At 43.0% G+C, this 16316-nt stretch overlaps 1 protein-coding gene and 1 long non-coding RNA gene across 7 annotated transcripts in view; one reads left to right on the top strand and one right to left on the bottom strand.

Moving 5' to 3' along the window:
* Positions 1-16316, top strand: part of trim36 (tripartite motif containing 36) — a 187350-nt gene that overhangs the window by 42845 nt on the left and 128189 nt on the right. For 5 of the 6 annotated variants that reach the window (XM_041186595.1, XM_041186598.1, XM_041186594.1 and 2 more), the window contains 3 exons: positions 6910-7235; positions 12194-12340; positions 12685-12780. In XM_041186595.1, coding sequence (XP_041042529.1) covers positions 6910-7235; positions 12194-12340; positions 12685-12780 — 569 coding nt within the window. Of the gene's footprint in view, positions 1-6891; positions 7236-12193; positions 12341-12684; positions 12781-16316 lie in introns of all 6 variants that reach the window. The other variant, XM_041186596.1, reaches the window with a different exon arrangement.
* The window catches only part of LOC121277307, a 77544-nt gene continuing 74972 nt past the window's right edge, over positions 13745-16316 (bottom strand). The window contains exon 3 of the long non-coding RNA XR_005942853.1: positions 13745-13839. This is a non-coding gene — a long non-coding RNA (uncharacterized LOC121277307). The remainder of the gene's footprint in view (positions 13840-16316) is intronic.

Below are 16316 nucleotides of genomic sequence, written 5' to 3'. Positions count from 1 at the left end.
TTTACATTCGGTGTGCAGGTGTGTGCCTGACATGCCGAAATGTAAAATAACACGCGATGATGTCGGGCGTGCATCCTAACGTCATTGCGAACTTGCACGGTATTTTGTTCGGCGGGCGCCACCAGAGTCAACTGTGCGTCCACTGATAATTGAAAGCCCAATTAAGGCCACTAACAAGGTAATTGAGTTGAATTTACACTGCCTGTCCAACCTAACAGTTGGCGGGGCAGGCGAAAAGGCCAAGCGGCCTTCACGTTTTTTTTTAGGAAACTTCATCCACGAGTGGAATTAATTAAATAAAAACACGTCACGTTTCATGTGACAAAGCCTCGGGGAGATTGGAGCGCTCTTTCGCACGTATGTGTGAACTCCGCGCTAGACCTGACTCTCCCTCCTCCCTCTGCCCGCACATGTCGTGCTACCGCTCCCAATCCATGCAGGGTGGGCCTTATTTGGCTCGCCCACGTGAAATCACAGTGCATAGCCAATCAAGGGTGGCTGTCGGCTCCGCAACCACTCCCACTGCGCCAGCTAACGACTGGAAAATCATGGCCCATGACTTTATGCAGATCAAAGCCCTGTTTTGTCACTGGGACCCAATCTTATTTTAACTTGGACCTACTGTGGTTTTCCTCTCAGATTGAAGCAGGTCAGCTGCTAATGGGAAGGACAAAGAGGCCCTCCAATTGTATCAGGAGTGTTCTTCTGGGCAACACCTAGATCCAGCGGACTTTCTTCCCTTTCCTCCCACCCATCCTTCCCTGCTGACAGTAGCTCTATGCTGTTTCTGCACCTGTTCCAAACAGGAAATGAACTGGCGGGATTTAAAGAAGCCCTGGGACTTAACATAACCCAGGCCTGAAAGACTATGACGAGGAATATTCATCTCACTAAGCAACACGACACCATTCCCTCTCTACACATAACCACACAGGCCCAAAACCAACTCAGTGTTAAAATCATCCGCTTAGTGTCAATGTGGGTGTTTTCATTCAATTTTGGATAACTTTTTGTGCAAGCAGCAGTTATCAATGCACTTCACATCGTGGGTATCATTCACATCGAAGGATTAACCATTGTTACAAGTGTGCTGATAAGTTATTTGATGTGGAATTCTCAGTGTGGTCACAGTATATCCAATGACATTACATCCACTCCTGTTTAAAAAAAATCCAACAACATCCAACTCTCCAAAGGCTTAATACAATTAATACACCTACAGTTACTTACCTGCACTGGAAATGCATCAGCTGCTGCAAATGATCTGCAGAGTTAAGTCTCTGCACTGCCTGCTGCTTTAAGTTGCACAAGAGTTTTGTTTCAAACTAGTATAATTATTCACAATAATACAACCGTCTTTCAAATGAGATAAAAAACTACTTGCTGAGGAGCTGTCTAGGGATATGATAAACACTGCACAATCTGAGAATTGAATTGGCATTATAATGTAAACAGTGGTTAAAATCTGAATCTATCCAATACAAGCAAGTTCAATTAGCCTATGATTAGTTTCATTAATTCAATCAGTTTTATTTGAATAATTTAGTTATCTGCTTAAAGTAGATTCAGCAGCTTTTTGAGTGGGGAGTGGAGGGTTGCACTAACCCTGCTAACGTGACATGAGGTAGGTATTCAGTACCAGTTGTGTTTAAAATTGTGAGCAGCTGTTAAGTTCATAGTCAGTGATCTTTTAACAATTTCAGGCATGTCTAATTAGGGTCTCTTACTCACCAGTGAATGCCAATGTGTTCTTTGCCTGAGAAACTGTTACCAACATTAACCAATATATTTGCAGCAAAACACTTTCTAGTGCTTTTTTAGATACTTGAGAAACAAATGACTGTGGTATATATTTTCAGAAATAAAGTGTAAATATAATGCCAATTAGAATACCAACTGCCTGAACAGGGTAGTTTGAGGTGCTTGAAACAGTAACTTGTTAAATTCTGTGAATAAAAATAGAAACTTATCATGCCATTTTGTTATCGGGTGAAATTATACTAGCCCTTTGGCAACAGGCTGGGAGGCAGGAAGGCTGGCAAAATGGTACAGGAAGGCATTGGAGGGGGTGCCCAATGTCTTTCCACAGCCATGTCATTTTGCCAGCAGCAGGAAATTGACAGATCAGCTGCCCAGCTGGCAGAGAATTGAGCCAGTAAGTGGCCAATTAAGGGACATTTCCCACCTCTGCTGGCATTTTTCCTGTATCTGGGGTGCCAGCCACCATGTCAGGAGACAACCCGGTGTAAGCTGGTGGTCTCCTGGTGGTCTCTAGCTGGTGGGGGAAACTATATTTTGAGCACTCCATGGCCCACAGAGGAGCATTCCAGCAGCATTGGCTTCCCCGTGTGTCAACAGCACCACCAATGCACCTCAAGCCCCCACCCCTGATTGCTGGAGCCTGCCTGCCTGGCCTTGGCGTCCCTCAACCCCACTTACCCATCTTTGAGGGAACATGCCATTGAGGTTGCCCCTCTCCTTACAGATGCAGCCTCCCCACCTCTGACTGGGCAGACAACAACTAGGGGTGGGGCTACCATCCTTAATAGGGACAGCAGCCCAAATGGCAGCCACTTAATTGATTGCTGCTGATTGGATGCCTTCCTTGGTCCCACCACCAGTCGATGCGGGATTGCCTCCTTTTCCCGGCTCTGGCAGAGGGAATTCTACCACCTGCTTGAAATTCAGCCAGTTACTTTTATCACAGAGGCTCCTTAAACTTATGACATTTGGTGAACCATGTTTTTTTTTATATGTATGAACATTAATGAAGCTCCGTCTTTATTGTGAACTCCATGGCCAGGATTTTCCAGGTGTTGGGTGGGCTTGGCAGAGGCTTGGGTGGGGGGGGGGGGCGGGGGTGATCAGGGAGCTGGCCGCCGCTCGCGATTGTCTCCGCATTGCGATTTCACGTGGACGGGCCAATTAAGGTCCGCCCTGTGTGGAATGCGAGCAGTAGCGCCTGGCACTGCCAGTGTGGGTGGGACAAAAGGGAGAGTTGGGTCTAGCGCACAGTTCGCACATGCGCACGAAAGAGCTCTTCAATCTCCCTGAGGCACAGAGCTGCTTTTTTAAAAAAAAAAATAGATAAAGATATTAAAAATTTAATGAAACATGTCCCCTCATGTGACTGTGTCACTTGAGATGGAAAATGTTTTTATTTTCAAGATAAAGTTTTTATTTCATTTGTATTAGCGTTAGGAAACCTCATCCCGCTCGTGGATGAGGTTTCCTATAAAATGTAAAGGCCGCTCGGCCTTTTCACCTGCCCCCCCCCAACCTTAAGATAAAATTCAACTTAATTACCTTGTTAACGGCCTTAACAGGCCTTTCAATTATCGGCGGGCCTGCAGCTGACTCGGCACACGCCTGCTGAATAAAATATCGCGTGCGTTTGCGATGATATTAGGACACACGCTCAGTGTCATCGCGTGTCATTTTACATTCCTGCGTGTCGGGCACACGCCTGCATGCCAAAGGTAAAATTCTGCCCCACGTCCTTCACCTCATTTCCACAGTTGATGTCGGGTGTATGCCCCAATGTCATCGCGAACTCGTGCGACATTTCGTCCGGCGGGCGTGTGCCGGAGTTGGTGTGTGCCTGCCGATAATTGAAAGGCCCATTAAGGCAACTAACAAGGTAATTGAGTTGAATTTTTCGCCGTCTGTCCAACCCTGTGGTTGGGGGGCTGAGCGGCCTTTACGTTTTTTAGGAAGCCTCATCCACGAGTGGGATGAGATTTCCTAAAGCTAATACTAATGAAATAAAAACTTTCTTTTGAAAATAAAAACATGGCCCATCTCGTGTGACACAGTCACACGAGATGGGACATGTTTCATTAAATTTTTAATATCTCTCGTTAACTTTTAATAATGTGCATCAATCTCGCTGAGGCACGGAGCTGCCTCAGGGGGATTGAAATGCTCTTTTGCACGCACATGCGAACTGCACGCTAGACCTGACTCTCTCTCCCCCCCCCCACCCGCTGCCTGCACAGGTAGCGCTCTGCACTACTGCTCGTGATCCAAGCAGGACAGGCCTTAATTGGCCCGCCTGGATGGAATCTCAGTGCGGAGCCGATTGCGGGCAGGGGTCAGCTCCGCAAACGCCCCCACCCACTCCCACTGTGCCCGCCCAATGACTGGAGAATCCTGGCCGTGATATATCTCATGGTACATGGTAAGGCAACTGATAGAAAAGTTAAGCATTTAAATAAGAGTGAATCACGGTCGTGCAGAATTGAACTCTTTTCTGCAACCTGCCGGACCAGTGCAAAAGACCCCAAAAGTGCTGTTAACTAAACACTGAATATAATATAAAGTATTAATATAAAAATTATAATTTAATAACAGCATTATAGTCAGCATTCTTTAACTTTAAAAAAAAATTGAACTCAGAAGCAGACCACACATTGGATATTTTATTCAGTTATAATTTTAGGGGTCTATTGAATGTTTTCGAATTTGTAAATTTGAAGTTATCTAACAATTGGAGCCATACCTACATTACAACAGCAATTATGTCTCAAAAGTACTTAATTGGCTGTAAATGTGCTTTTGGAGGCCCTGATGTTATGAAATGTGCTTTATAAATGCAATTTCTTTATTTTATCGAAGTCCCAGATTTTAAGGTGCAACACGTGTTGAAGTAAACATCGAAATGATATAGTGTGTTTTTAAGTTAATTTCCCAAGCTCCCCTCCTCCACCAGCCCAGTGGCTGATGAATCAATTAGTGTAATATGGAGCCATACAAACCCAGGACAGCTACTTTTAGGCATTTGATGTTCTTACTCCATGAGCTAAAGAGGGGGATGTTGGCCAGGCTTCATGCTTCTGATTTGCTATTCAGTGACTCCTCATGGAAGTGCTAGTGTGTAGCTGCCAAATGAGGATAGGATTTCCCTTCCTATGACGAGTGGTTAATTTTGCTACCAATAGTCACTGGAATAAGTATAATGATTTAGCACTCTTGACGCAGAGCTTCAGGACTGCATATGAGAAATTTGGGCCTGGATGCCTGATTCGTGGCCTGCAGGGTTTTGCATTCATTCAGACCATGTCCAAATTCCTGATATGCATTCATGTCATGCTAAATCCCATTGTCCAGGGTCACAGATGGAAAACGGCCGCTTAGGAGAAGATCAGAACACTACCACTTTCGGAAATATGCACTATCTTCAGGATTCATATTTGGATAAAAACATTGAAGGGATGGGGAGGGGTGGAACTGAGGGATGAGGGAAAAGCATCAATATGACCTTGTCGCTGTTCCTGGGTATGTGTTTATTTTTACAAGTCCTGTACATCATAAATATTTACTCATATTCCACAATAAGATGTCTTCATGCATAATAAGAGAACACTTTGACCAAGTCACTCAGCTGGACAAAAAGGATGGTTGATAGTATTGCCTTTGGGGTGTTTGAAAAATCAGTGTATGTGTGAAACTGTGCCTGAAACTCCAGATTGCAGTACACCCTTTCTGGGATAATACCCCAGGGGTAGGTTAGCCATGGTTATTTTAACTATGTTCAAGGTTGGATGTGCCAAATCAGATTTAGAATTGTAGTTCTATGTTTGTAGGTGGTCCAATCTAATGTTGTCTAAATAAACAGAAGTTTCACTAAATGCAGTGAATTAATCTTAATAAAACTATCTCTTCTTGTCAGCTTGCACTATTTCAATTAATAGCCTTGCTCGACAGAATTGCAAAATGCTTCTTGCATGGAGCTGCAACGCAAGATTTAGCACCCAAAATTGTCAAGGCATGGACGTTAACTGTAAAAATTAGATCAGAAAGTTTCAGAAGTTAAATCCAATCACTACTAATCTTTATTTTCTATGTAAAGGAATATTGATTCAGGAATTCCTTTTTGAAGTTACAACGTTTAAAAATATCTGGCACGGCCCAAGACCTGATGTCCCTTATGGTGGTCAATGATTTTCTGGTTGAACAGAAGTTGTTTTAGTATTGGAAGTGGATTTATATTGCATTGTAAAGAGATTTTGCCAATCTACAGAAAATGTTTTGACAGCAAGTTATAAACTAAATGGTACAATTTTAAAGAGAGTCTACGAACAGAGAGATCTTGGCGTGGTTGTGCACATATCTTTGAAGGTGGCAGGATAGGTTAACAAAGCAATTAATAAAGAAAATGGAATGTTGAGGTGGAGAGTACAAAAGTCAGGAAATGATGCAAAATCTATTCCAAACCTATCTGAAACATTAGTTTAACCCAGCTAGCGCATTGTGTCCAGTTCTGGGCATTGCATTTTAAGAAGGGGGGAAGGCTTTGGAGAGGGTACAGAAGAGATTTACTAGAATTGTTCTGGGGATGAGGGATTACAGTTATATCGATAAACTGGAAAACTGAGGTTATTCTTAGAGCAGAGAAGGCTAAGAAGAGTTTTGATGTAGACGTTTAAAACCATGAAGTATTTAGTTAGAGAACATAAAGAGAAACTACTTCCAGTGGCTGAAGGGTTGTTAACCAGAGACCACAGATTTAAAATGCTCAGGAAAAGAACCAGAGCCGACATGAGGCTTTTTTTTGGCCAATGAGTTGTTGAGATTTGACATGCACTGTCTGATGAACTGGTGGATATAGATCCAATACTAGCCTTCAAAAAGGCATTGCATAAATACTTGAAAGAGAAACAGTGCAGGGATATGGGAAGGAGCAGGTGGTGGGTCTAACTATTGCTCTTTGAAGAGCCAGTGCAGACTTGAAGAGCTGAATGGCTTTCTCCTGTGCTGTACTATTCTTTGATTCTATTAATCTATATAATTTTACTACACTGTCAATGCTCTTTCTTTTCCACTTTCCCTTATCTGTCCTTTCTCTGTGCTTTCCCCTTATTTTTTTCATGTATTGGTTGACTAAAAAAGGATCTGCTGCCCATCCAGGCTGGAAACGAACCATCCACAGTCAAGGAGTCACCACGTTCCCTTGTCCTAGCTGCAAACATGACGTAGATCTTGGAGAACGTGGCCTTAGTGGTCTGTTCCGAAACTTCACCTTGGAAACGATTGTAGAAAGATACAGACAGGCTGCTAGAGCGGCGGTGGCAATCATGTGCAATCTCTGCAAGCCCCCTCCTCAGGAGGCCACAAAGAGCTGCATGGACTGCAAGGCGAGCTACTGCAATGAGTGCTTCAAAATTCATCATCCTTGGGGGACTCCAAAGGCCCAGCATGAGTATGTAGGACCAACAACCAACTTCCGACCTAAGGTACAGAGCTTCTCTTATTACTATTTTTATGCAACATATTCCAGAAAGGTGTTCCCAGAAATGCATTTATTCCTTCAGACATTTTATTCAAGGTGCAGCATCTTAATAAAAGAAATATCTGAGCCACTTCTAGTTTCTTTGTAAAGATATAAATATATAGCCCCATCAGTCATCACTCATCTCTCTCTGCAAACACGGGAATGGGAATGGGCCAAAGACTTTTTTGTGAAGACAGTGCTTTATTAATAACTAATTTGCTAACTACAGAGAATCATCAAAACCAATGGGCAACATTAAATTATTGCATGTGACATGTCTAATATCAAATCAAATAACTTTGAGTCAAGATCACCAGTAATAACTTGACATAAATAACTAGAAGACATTGAGTAGGTTGCACAGTTGAATTCATTTTCTTATTCATTCATTCTGAGTCAAATGCACAGATCTAACTCAGGGTTAGCATTTTCCTTGAGGACATTAATGTGATCAAAGTAACCTAAATACATGGAGGAAATTGGTTTCAGGTAAAGAACTGTGTATTTTTATTGCTATAATGTTATCACCATGGGACAGGGTCTTCCGGTCAGCGAGAGGGGGCGGGGCCCACTTGCTGACGTGTAAAATGACGCGTGGTGATGTTGGACGGACCTCCCGGTGTCAGACCCGGCCGAGTCGGCTGCGTGCCCGCTGACCTGTCAATGGCCTATTGAGGCCATTAACAAAGTAGTTGAACTCATTAATGGGCCTTAGGGTTGGTGGGCAGGCCTGGAGCTCTGGCGGGCTTGTGAAAAAGCATGAAACCTCATCCACGGGCGGGACGAGATTTCACGAGGATTTAAAAATGTCACAATATTTTAAAATAAAAGTTATGGACATGTCCCAACTCATGTTGTGACAGTGTCACATGAGGGGACATGGCAGGGGACTTTCTTTCTCACCTTTATTTAAAGTTGAAAATCTGAGCCAATCTCCCAGAGGCAGCACTTAGCCTCAGGGAGATGAGTGCGCTCTTTTGTGCGCATGCGTGAAAGAACGCACTCCCGGCTGAGGGAATCCTCACCACCCCCCCCCCACCCCCCCACCCTCCCCCCCTGCTGGCCATACAGGGAGTGCATAGCGCTTTCTGGTGGACCTCACGCTGGACGGGCCTTAATTGACCCGCCCATGTAATGTGATGGCACGGCCCTGAATGGGGGCACCGATTGGAAGCCCACCTGCCCCTGCCCACTCCCGCACTCCCCACCCCCCGCACCGCCCCCAACGACAGGGGGAAAATGTTGCCCCATGTTTTGTTAAGTATACTACCTTAGCTGTCTAAATTTGAAAATCCCGATATGACGATCCAACCATTAAGTTTTTCACAATCATGAGGCTAGGTTGAACTAGTTTCACAACATTTTACCTCCAGCTTCCTTATTCCTTAAAAGGATGTGATCTGTAATTAGAATTACAAATCCCCAGTCTGTCAGGCCCACCAATATAATGCTAGTTATGGCAGGCTTATCGTATCTGCTGCTGAATATGTTACAGATGTCGTAGTAACTTTACCCACACATGTCTAACAGCTGAACATCATTCCCTTAAGATTGTGAACATCTCTCGAGGAATAGCTGCAGATATAGTCATAACAAAAAAAAAAATTGATGCACCATTGAAAATACCTAATACATTTATTTTGAACTTTTCCCTCCCCCTAGCCAAGGTATGATGCCATGGTGAGAGTGGTACCTCACCCAAGTGAATAATTTTCATGTCTGAGTTTGCAGTTCTATCAAATTTGGTGACATCATAGCTGAATCTGATCCACATAGGTGCATATTGCCAGAAGGGCCTTTTGGAACATGGTTCATCTGCTGCTTACTTTCGCTAGACCTAATTGTAATGTTCCCTCTGTCAGCCCAACTGAGATCGTCTGGCTTAACAGAAATTAGTGACTGAAGCTCAAATCTTCCTAGCCTATGAAGTTAATTTGCTGATTGGAACTTTCAGAAATATATTCTTTTAAAGCATTTTTAAAGCATTCATTGAGAGTGCTGTGTAGCCGAGAAGTGAAGTGATCCATCGATTTCTTGTGCACCACAAGTAGCTCTTCCAGATCTGCAATGTGGCTTCCTGAATGTTTTACCCAGCTGCCTGAAAGGTGCTGGAAACAATAAATAAGGCAAAAGGCCAGAAGCACCACCTCATTTCTTATCTAAATTCATTTGTTAGGTTTGTATCTACTGCAGTCAAGGGCGATCCATCTTCCTCCATCCCAGGAAAGCCCCTGATATCCTGGGGCAGTATTAAAGGGGCAGAGATCCAGCAAAATGAGTCACCACCTCTTTTACTTGACATTTGCCCCAGTGAACCTGAGTGCTTCTCAGGTTTCAGGGCTGAGAAAATTGATCCTGAAACGTCAACTCTAAACCCTAAACTGGCCAAGGACAGCTCTAAACAATGATGTGCATTGAGAAGATCTTCTGATACAAGTTGCACATCCAATCTTTTGAAGTAAAGGTCCATTGCCAATAATCATGTGACAGTGAGAGAGAGAGGGGCAGGGGTGGTGGTTAGAGAGAGAGAGAGGAACAGTGGGATTAAGTTAAGCAAGAGAATGAATAGGTAATGAGAGATGAGAAGAAATGACTGCAAGGAGAAAGGGGAAATGAATGAGACAGAGTGGGAAAGAGAATAAGGGGAAAGAGAGACAGAAGAGGAAACAAGAAAGGGAGATTTTTGAAATGACAAGGAGGATAGAGACTAACTGAGAAAAAGAAGAAAGAGAATGAGTTTAGAGAATTAAAGTGAAAGGGAATAAGGAGCAGGAGTACAGAGTGAAGGAGAGAAGAAATTAAAAAGAGAGGGAATGATAGTTTCAGAAATGATGAGAAAAGCAATGGAAGAGATAATGAGAGGCTATTGAACAAATTTAATTTCTAAATTAACAAATGCTGGCCAGCAGAAAGTGAGGCAATTAGCTCAAAAATAAGTGCAGGCTACATGTGAAAACTTTAACAAATTCATTTTTATTAAGACTACCAGAACATCAACCAAGTACATGGCTGAAGTTCTGTCCCTTGAACATGTAGCTCAAACCATGAATTTTTTTTCGAATAAAACTTTTGCTGAATGGTATGGTCTTAAGAATTATTTTGGCATCTATCCTTGCTACAATTTTTGAAATGAAAAGTTGGAAGTGGGGACTAATTACAATCAGTCCATTTGAATATAATATATAGTAGTAAATGTTCATGACCCATGTTTGGGCACATAACCAACAGCATGCAGACCAACTGTAAGGCTGGAAGTTCAGCCAAAATTGGGCCTTCGACCTCATTTCAATAATTCATCCTCCTGAAATTGGTGACTTGCTTCTGGAGAAGCAGCAGGTGTCATCATGTTGACCATTTCAAGAGGATGCATTTGAGGTTACTCAAGTCAACAGGCCTCAAACCAGTCCAGCAAAGGGTAAAGTGTAGATCAATGGGAGGAGGTGCTCATCGAGAGTGCTGTGTAGCCGAGAGCATGTTCCTTCTTGTTCTTTCTGGTTCACAATAAACTTTAAAAAAATGGCTTTAGTCATAGTGACTGCCGATGATTCTTCAGTGGAGTAAGCATGGAAAACTTGCTAGTTCAGTAGAGCAGTCCTAAAACACGCATTAGGTCTCTCCAAAGGAATTTAATACTTGGTTTAGGTGGCTGCAAACATTGCCTGAAAAATCAGCTGACCAATACGGGTTCAAACATCTTTCTGGTACCTTGGAGTGCAGGACATTGTGTTAGATTCCAGAAAGCTGAAGGATAGTACTAGAACCAATCTTTACTCAGTCTAATATTTATTTAGAGTGAAACATTACAAGCATACATCTCCTAACTCAATCCTCTTTTAAAATAACAATAACCAAATAAATTTAAGCAGATTGGGGGACTGAAACACAAATCAAGATACCAAAGGAAACTTATAGAATTTTAAATTAAAATGTTGTTTTATGGGGTTATGATGCACCCCAGTCCCACAGTGCCCACTGGTCGCAGAAGGCCTCAAGTGTGTTTGCAGACACTGCATGCCCCTTTCCAAGGGCACCCAGGTGTGGATGTAACCACGATAGAGAGGCAGGCAGTTGGGAGCAATAGCCCCCTCTCCACAGCCCACTGCCTGGACCTGTTTATGGCCACCTTGGCCAGGCACAGGAGAAGTAATTCTTTATCATTCTGCAGCCTCTCAGCTTTCCACACAGCTTGGCATTCTCTGCTGAAGGCTATCCATAGGCTCCAGCGAGAACGGAACTCGCGGTCCCTGACTTACAAGACCAGTGCTGTAACCACTGACTTATGGAGCCACCCGCAAGAAGTAATTCTTTATATGCACTCAAGTGAAACCCCAGTTAATGCCTTTCACCTTTGTATAATTAAACACAAGTGATATACAACTGTTGAAAAAAGAGACAGTCTAAGCTTTGCATCTTGCACTCATCAGAATACTTTGCAAGAATACCATACCTGCCAAGTATCCTGATGAGTGCAAGGCGGAAAGCTTAGCTGTGTCTCTTTATTCAGCAACACTCAAGTTCTGTACCACCAAATGACTACTGACATATATTTAACACATTGCCCTGAAAATGGAATACTTCTTGCACTCCTTTTCAGTCTGGAAAATGGGTACATCAAGAACCAGTTTCAACCCCCATGTTTCATTTGGTAAACGACTTGCTTGTGTAAACATAAACTGTAAAATGATAGAAGGAGGTAATCCCACTGGCAAACCGAATAATATTGATACTGCTCTTTGGAAAGTTCCCAATTATAAGGAATATTTCATTCTTTTGTAAGCGTGATAGGCATATAGAAAAAATTGACCAAAATTTATGCAGCTGTTGACTGTGACTGGATTATGCAATATGAATTGTAGTACTTATTTTCAAATGACAATAATTTTAATGTCTTGTTTTTTGATTCCTTCCTCCATCCACCAGATTCTGATGTGTCCTGAGCATGATATGGAAAAGGTTACCATGTATTGTGAGGTATGCAAAAGGCCCGTGTGCCATCTCTGCAAGCTGGGCGGGTCACATGCCAACCACAAAGTAACCTCCATGAGCAGTGCCTACAAAGTACTTAAGGTGGGTTATGCTGAAGAACAAGAGTTAGTGACTGCTTCCATTTTCCAAAAGTGCTTATTATGTTCTCAAATATCAGGACATTAAAAATGCTCCAATTTCCTCTCCCTCTAATTCTTGTACACAATTGGATCTTAAATGCTTAATGACTTTAATGTTTCCTAATTCCTGGCCTCACCATTTATCTATTTACTCTTTTATATATATTTGGTTTCCATAAGTCTCCTAATTGTTGGTTGCTTTGTGTCTGTGTAAAGTGAGATGTTAAGAACACGTTGACAGCTGATGCGATGTGAATAGTGTTGTCTGGTTTCACCCTATGGTATGCTTTGTTGTTATGACAACAGGAGAAGCTGTCTAAGAGTATCGGTTACCTCATCAGCAAAGAGGACCAAGTGAAAACTCAGATCTTTCAACTGGAGCACATGATTGACCAGACAGAGGTAGGAGTTGGCTGGGTTGACAGTTCCTTGCAGCCTATGGTTAGGTTATGTTACAATGTAAAGTAGTTTAAGAACAAGGAGGATATTTTGAGAAAGTAAAGTGACCAAACTGGTGATCAGAAAGTAGAGCAAACTGTTCTCCTGTTATTATCATGTCTTGTTTTAGCAAACAGTCCAAAATGAGTGTGAAGATATAAAAGCCAAAAAAAGCTTCTTAACCGCTACTTGCAGTTTCTATTTCTTATGATGATCTTTTCTTATGTGGTTGCTATCCAGTGCGCTGGGTTCTGACATTGGCAAACTTCAGGGACAGGGAAGAAAATTGGAACAAAGGGTGGGGACAGCAGATGGCAGTTGTATCATAATAAGAGTGGAAGTAGGCCGTTCAGCCCATTGAGCCTGTTCCGCCAGTCGATAAGATCACGGGTGATCTGATTGTGGCCTCAACTCCACTTTTCTGTCTGTCCCCCATAACCTATAACTCCCTTGTCGAACAAAAACCTAGATATATTCAAGGCTGAGTTAGATAATGACCCAGCCTCCACTACTTTCTGTGGAAGAGAATTTCAAAGACTCTGAGAAAGGAAAATCCTGATCGCCGTCGTTATGGGAGGCCCCTTATTCTTAAATTGTGCCAGCTCGTTCTAGATCCTCTTATGAGGGGAAACATTCTGTCAGCATCTACGCTGCCAAGTAGGGTTGCCAACTCTGGTATCATAATGTCAATGCTAATGACAAAGAGATAAAAACAACTTGTGCGTATAATATATAAATAAAGGAAGGTCAACTTTTTCTTGGTCCTTTAGAACCCCGATTATATGTTTCAATCACTCAGGAATGTGCAGCCAGAGTTCTGGGCTCTGTGTTTTTCCATTGAATGCCACTGCACTAGCAGCTTTGGATAAATTCCAACTCCTCGATTGCCTGTCCTGTTGCTTCCACTTCTCCATGGTCTGGTATTTTGATTGCTATTAGTTTTCCACTCCCCTGATTATCCATCTTACAAATAGGTGATGGAAGATGACTGGTTCCCATGGAGCTGTGACTGCTCTGGGTAAGCTTAAAGGGAGAGGGAAGAAAATTGGAGGGAGAGATCAGACAAGCATATTTTCTTTTCATATACGTTGTCAAAATAAAGAAAGACTTAACATTTTGTACAGTAAGCCCCGGAGCACTTTACAGCCAATATGGTGCTTTTGAATCATAGTAACAATTGCAATGCAGGAAATGCAGCAGCTAATTTGTACCCAGCAAACTGCCATGAGCAGTAATGTGATAGTGACTAGATAATCTGTTTTTATGATGTTGGATTAAGCAATAAATATTAGCTGGTACGCTGGAGATAACTCCCTGCTCATCTTCAAAATAATGGCCAGAGTTTTGATGTCGGTGTGCAGGAGTGGGCCCGACACACTGACGGGTAAAATGACGCACGGTGATATCAGGCATGCGTACTGACATCACCGCGCTTCATTTAGGTCTTTCATTCAGCGGGCGTGTGCCGGCCAGCTGTCAAGGCCACTAAAAAACCGATTAAAGTACTTATCGACGCTGCCCGTCCAACCTTAAGGTTGGGGGAGCAGGCAAAAAACCCAAGCGGACTTCACGTTTTTCAGGAAACCTCATCCACGGGGGTGGGTGGGGGGCTGAGGTTTCCTGAAGGTTTTATAAAATAAATAAATAATTTTTGGGCAATCCGTATGCGACACTGTCGCATGAGGGAACAGGTGTAAATAATTTTTATGTTTCTTTATTTAAAATTCTCTATGTACTTAATCTACCTGAGACAACTCCGTGCCTCAGGGAGATTTCTGCGCTCTTTCATGTGCATGTCCGAAGAGCGCAGGCTCCGACTCTCCATCCTCGCCCCCCCCTCCTTCCCCCCACACAGGCAGAGCTGAGCGCTACCGGCTGTGCATCACGCTCGGTGAGCCTTAATTGGCCCGCCCACCTAAAATGGAGCTGATCGGCTCCCAACTGCAGAAAATTCTGCCCAATGTTGTGGAATCTTTTACATCCACCTGAGAGAGCGGGAAGGGCCTCAGTTTACATCTCATTGAAACAGCGTCTCTGACAATGCAGAATTCCCCAGTACTGCACCTGAGTCTCAGCCTTGACCTGAAGTCCTACGTGGGACTTGAACTGATAACCTTCTGACTCTAAGCTAAGAGTGCTACTAACTGAGCCATGACTGGCAAGCAAATCCTTTACTAAATCATAAATACTATGTTTGCCCTTCTTGCAATCTTACTCACTCTCTTATAGAGTAGCCTCAACAAATCAACTGCAAAGGAATCAGTGAAATGCTTTGCTTTAGGAAGACTCCAGTTTAACACGATTTCTGCTCCAGGACCAGTCTTGCTCCTCTAAATTCTCCAATATAAGTGTCACAGTCTCTCACCTCATGCTGCTAAACATGGTCTGTGTTCCCAAACCAGACCCAACTTCACCTCGTATGGATTCTGTAGTAGTGTGCCACAGTACTATCCACACCTGGTCTTTCAGTAACCAACAGCAACTCTAACAGCTCGGACTCAGGGATGTTTCTTCGGCCCATGAAGATGGGGTTGGTGGTGGGTGTGCTGGGAAAATGGTGTGGAGCCGCATCAGGACAGCTCCCTGATATATTCCTGCTGCTGGGGAAGTTCCCATAAAATCCTCCCCATAATTTCAGTTGGTCAGATTGTGGCGGGAACGAAGTGTCTCAGACCTCATTTCTGCCAGGCAGTAGCAGTTGAAACCGATCCCATGGTTCAATTCTGCTTCAATTCTGAACTCTGACAATGGATTACACGGCGACACAACCCTTTAGCCAGGATTTTACAGCCCTGCCGCAGCATGTCTCTCCCCGGAGGATGTGGTGAGCCGTTCAGTTCGGCGGGACCGTAATCCCGCTGGGCGGGTGGGGCCATAAAATCCTGGCCTTTGTGCAGAAAATTTCCTCCTGTTCTGTGCCCTAAATCTACATCTAAATTTTAATCTACATTTGATCTTGTTTCTATGCCTCCTTGACCCTCTCTGTTGCCTCAACATTCTTCCTGTAGTCTGGATCTCAAAACTGCACACGCTACTCCAAATGTAGCCTTACTGTGCTTTTTATACACATTCAGCATTCTGGCACACTTGTATGAGCAGAAGGACATAAAAAGGAGAACAGAGGAGAAAGTTTGGAGATTCCAGGAAAGTGGAAAGGGTCCTTGACATATCTAATACATTTTGTACTAAATAAACACAGGTGAATGCTGCTGAATGAGGGTCACAAAATCTAAGGATTTAGTTAATTTTATGAAATTAAAAATATCAGAATTCACATAGGCATGGATGATTAATTTTAAATTAGTTAGACGCAGGCAAATGTTGCTGAATGGAGCCTCAATATTAATTAGATGTATCAAGGTTTAATTTTGATACAGGTCAAACAAAAATGAAGCAAATGTAACAAAGCAATACCAAATGTTGATGTATTGAGATATTCAACATATTAAAACTCCAGTATAGTTCATTTATACATTTATTACTGGGAATTAGTTACTCTT

This window comes from Carcharodon carcharias, chromosome 4, assembly GCF_017639515.1.
Source record: "Carcharodon carcharias isolate sCarCar2 chromosome 4, sCarCar2.pri, whole genome shotgun sequence".
NCBI classification, from domain to species: Eukaryota; Metazoa; Chordata; class Chondrichthyes; order Lamniformes; family Lamnidae; genus Carcharodon; species Carcharodon carcharias.
The sequence above is the reverse complement of the archived record's forward strand: the minus strand, read 5'-3'. Positions and strand labels throughout refer to the sequence as shown.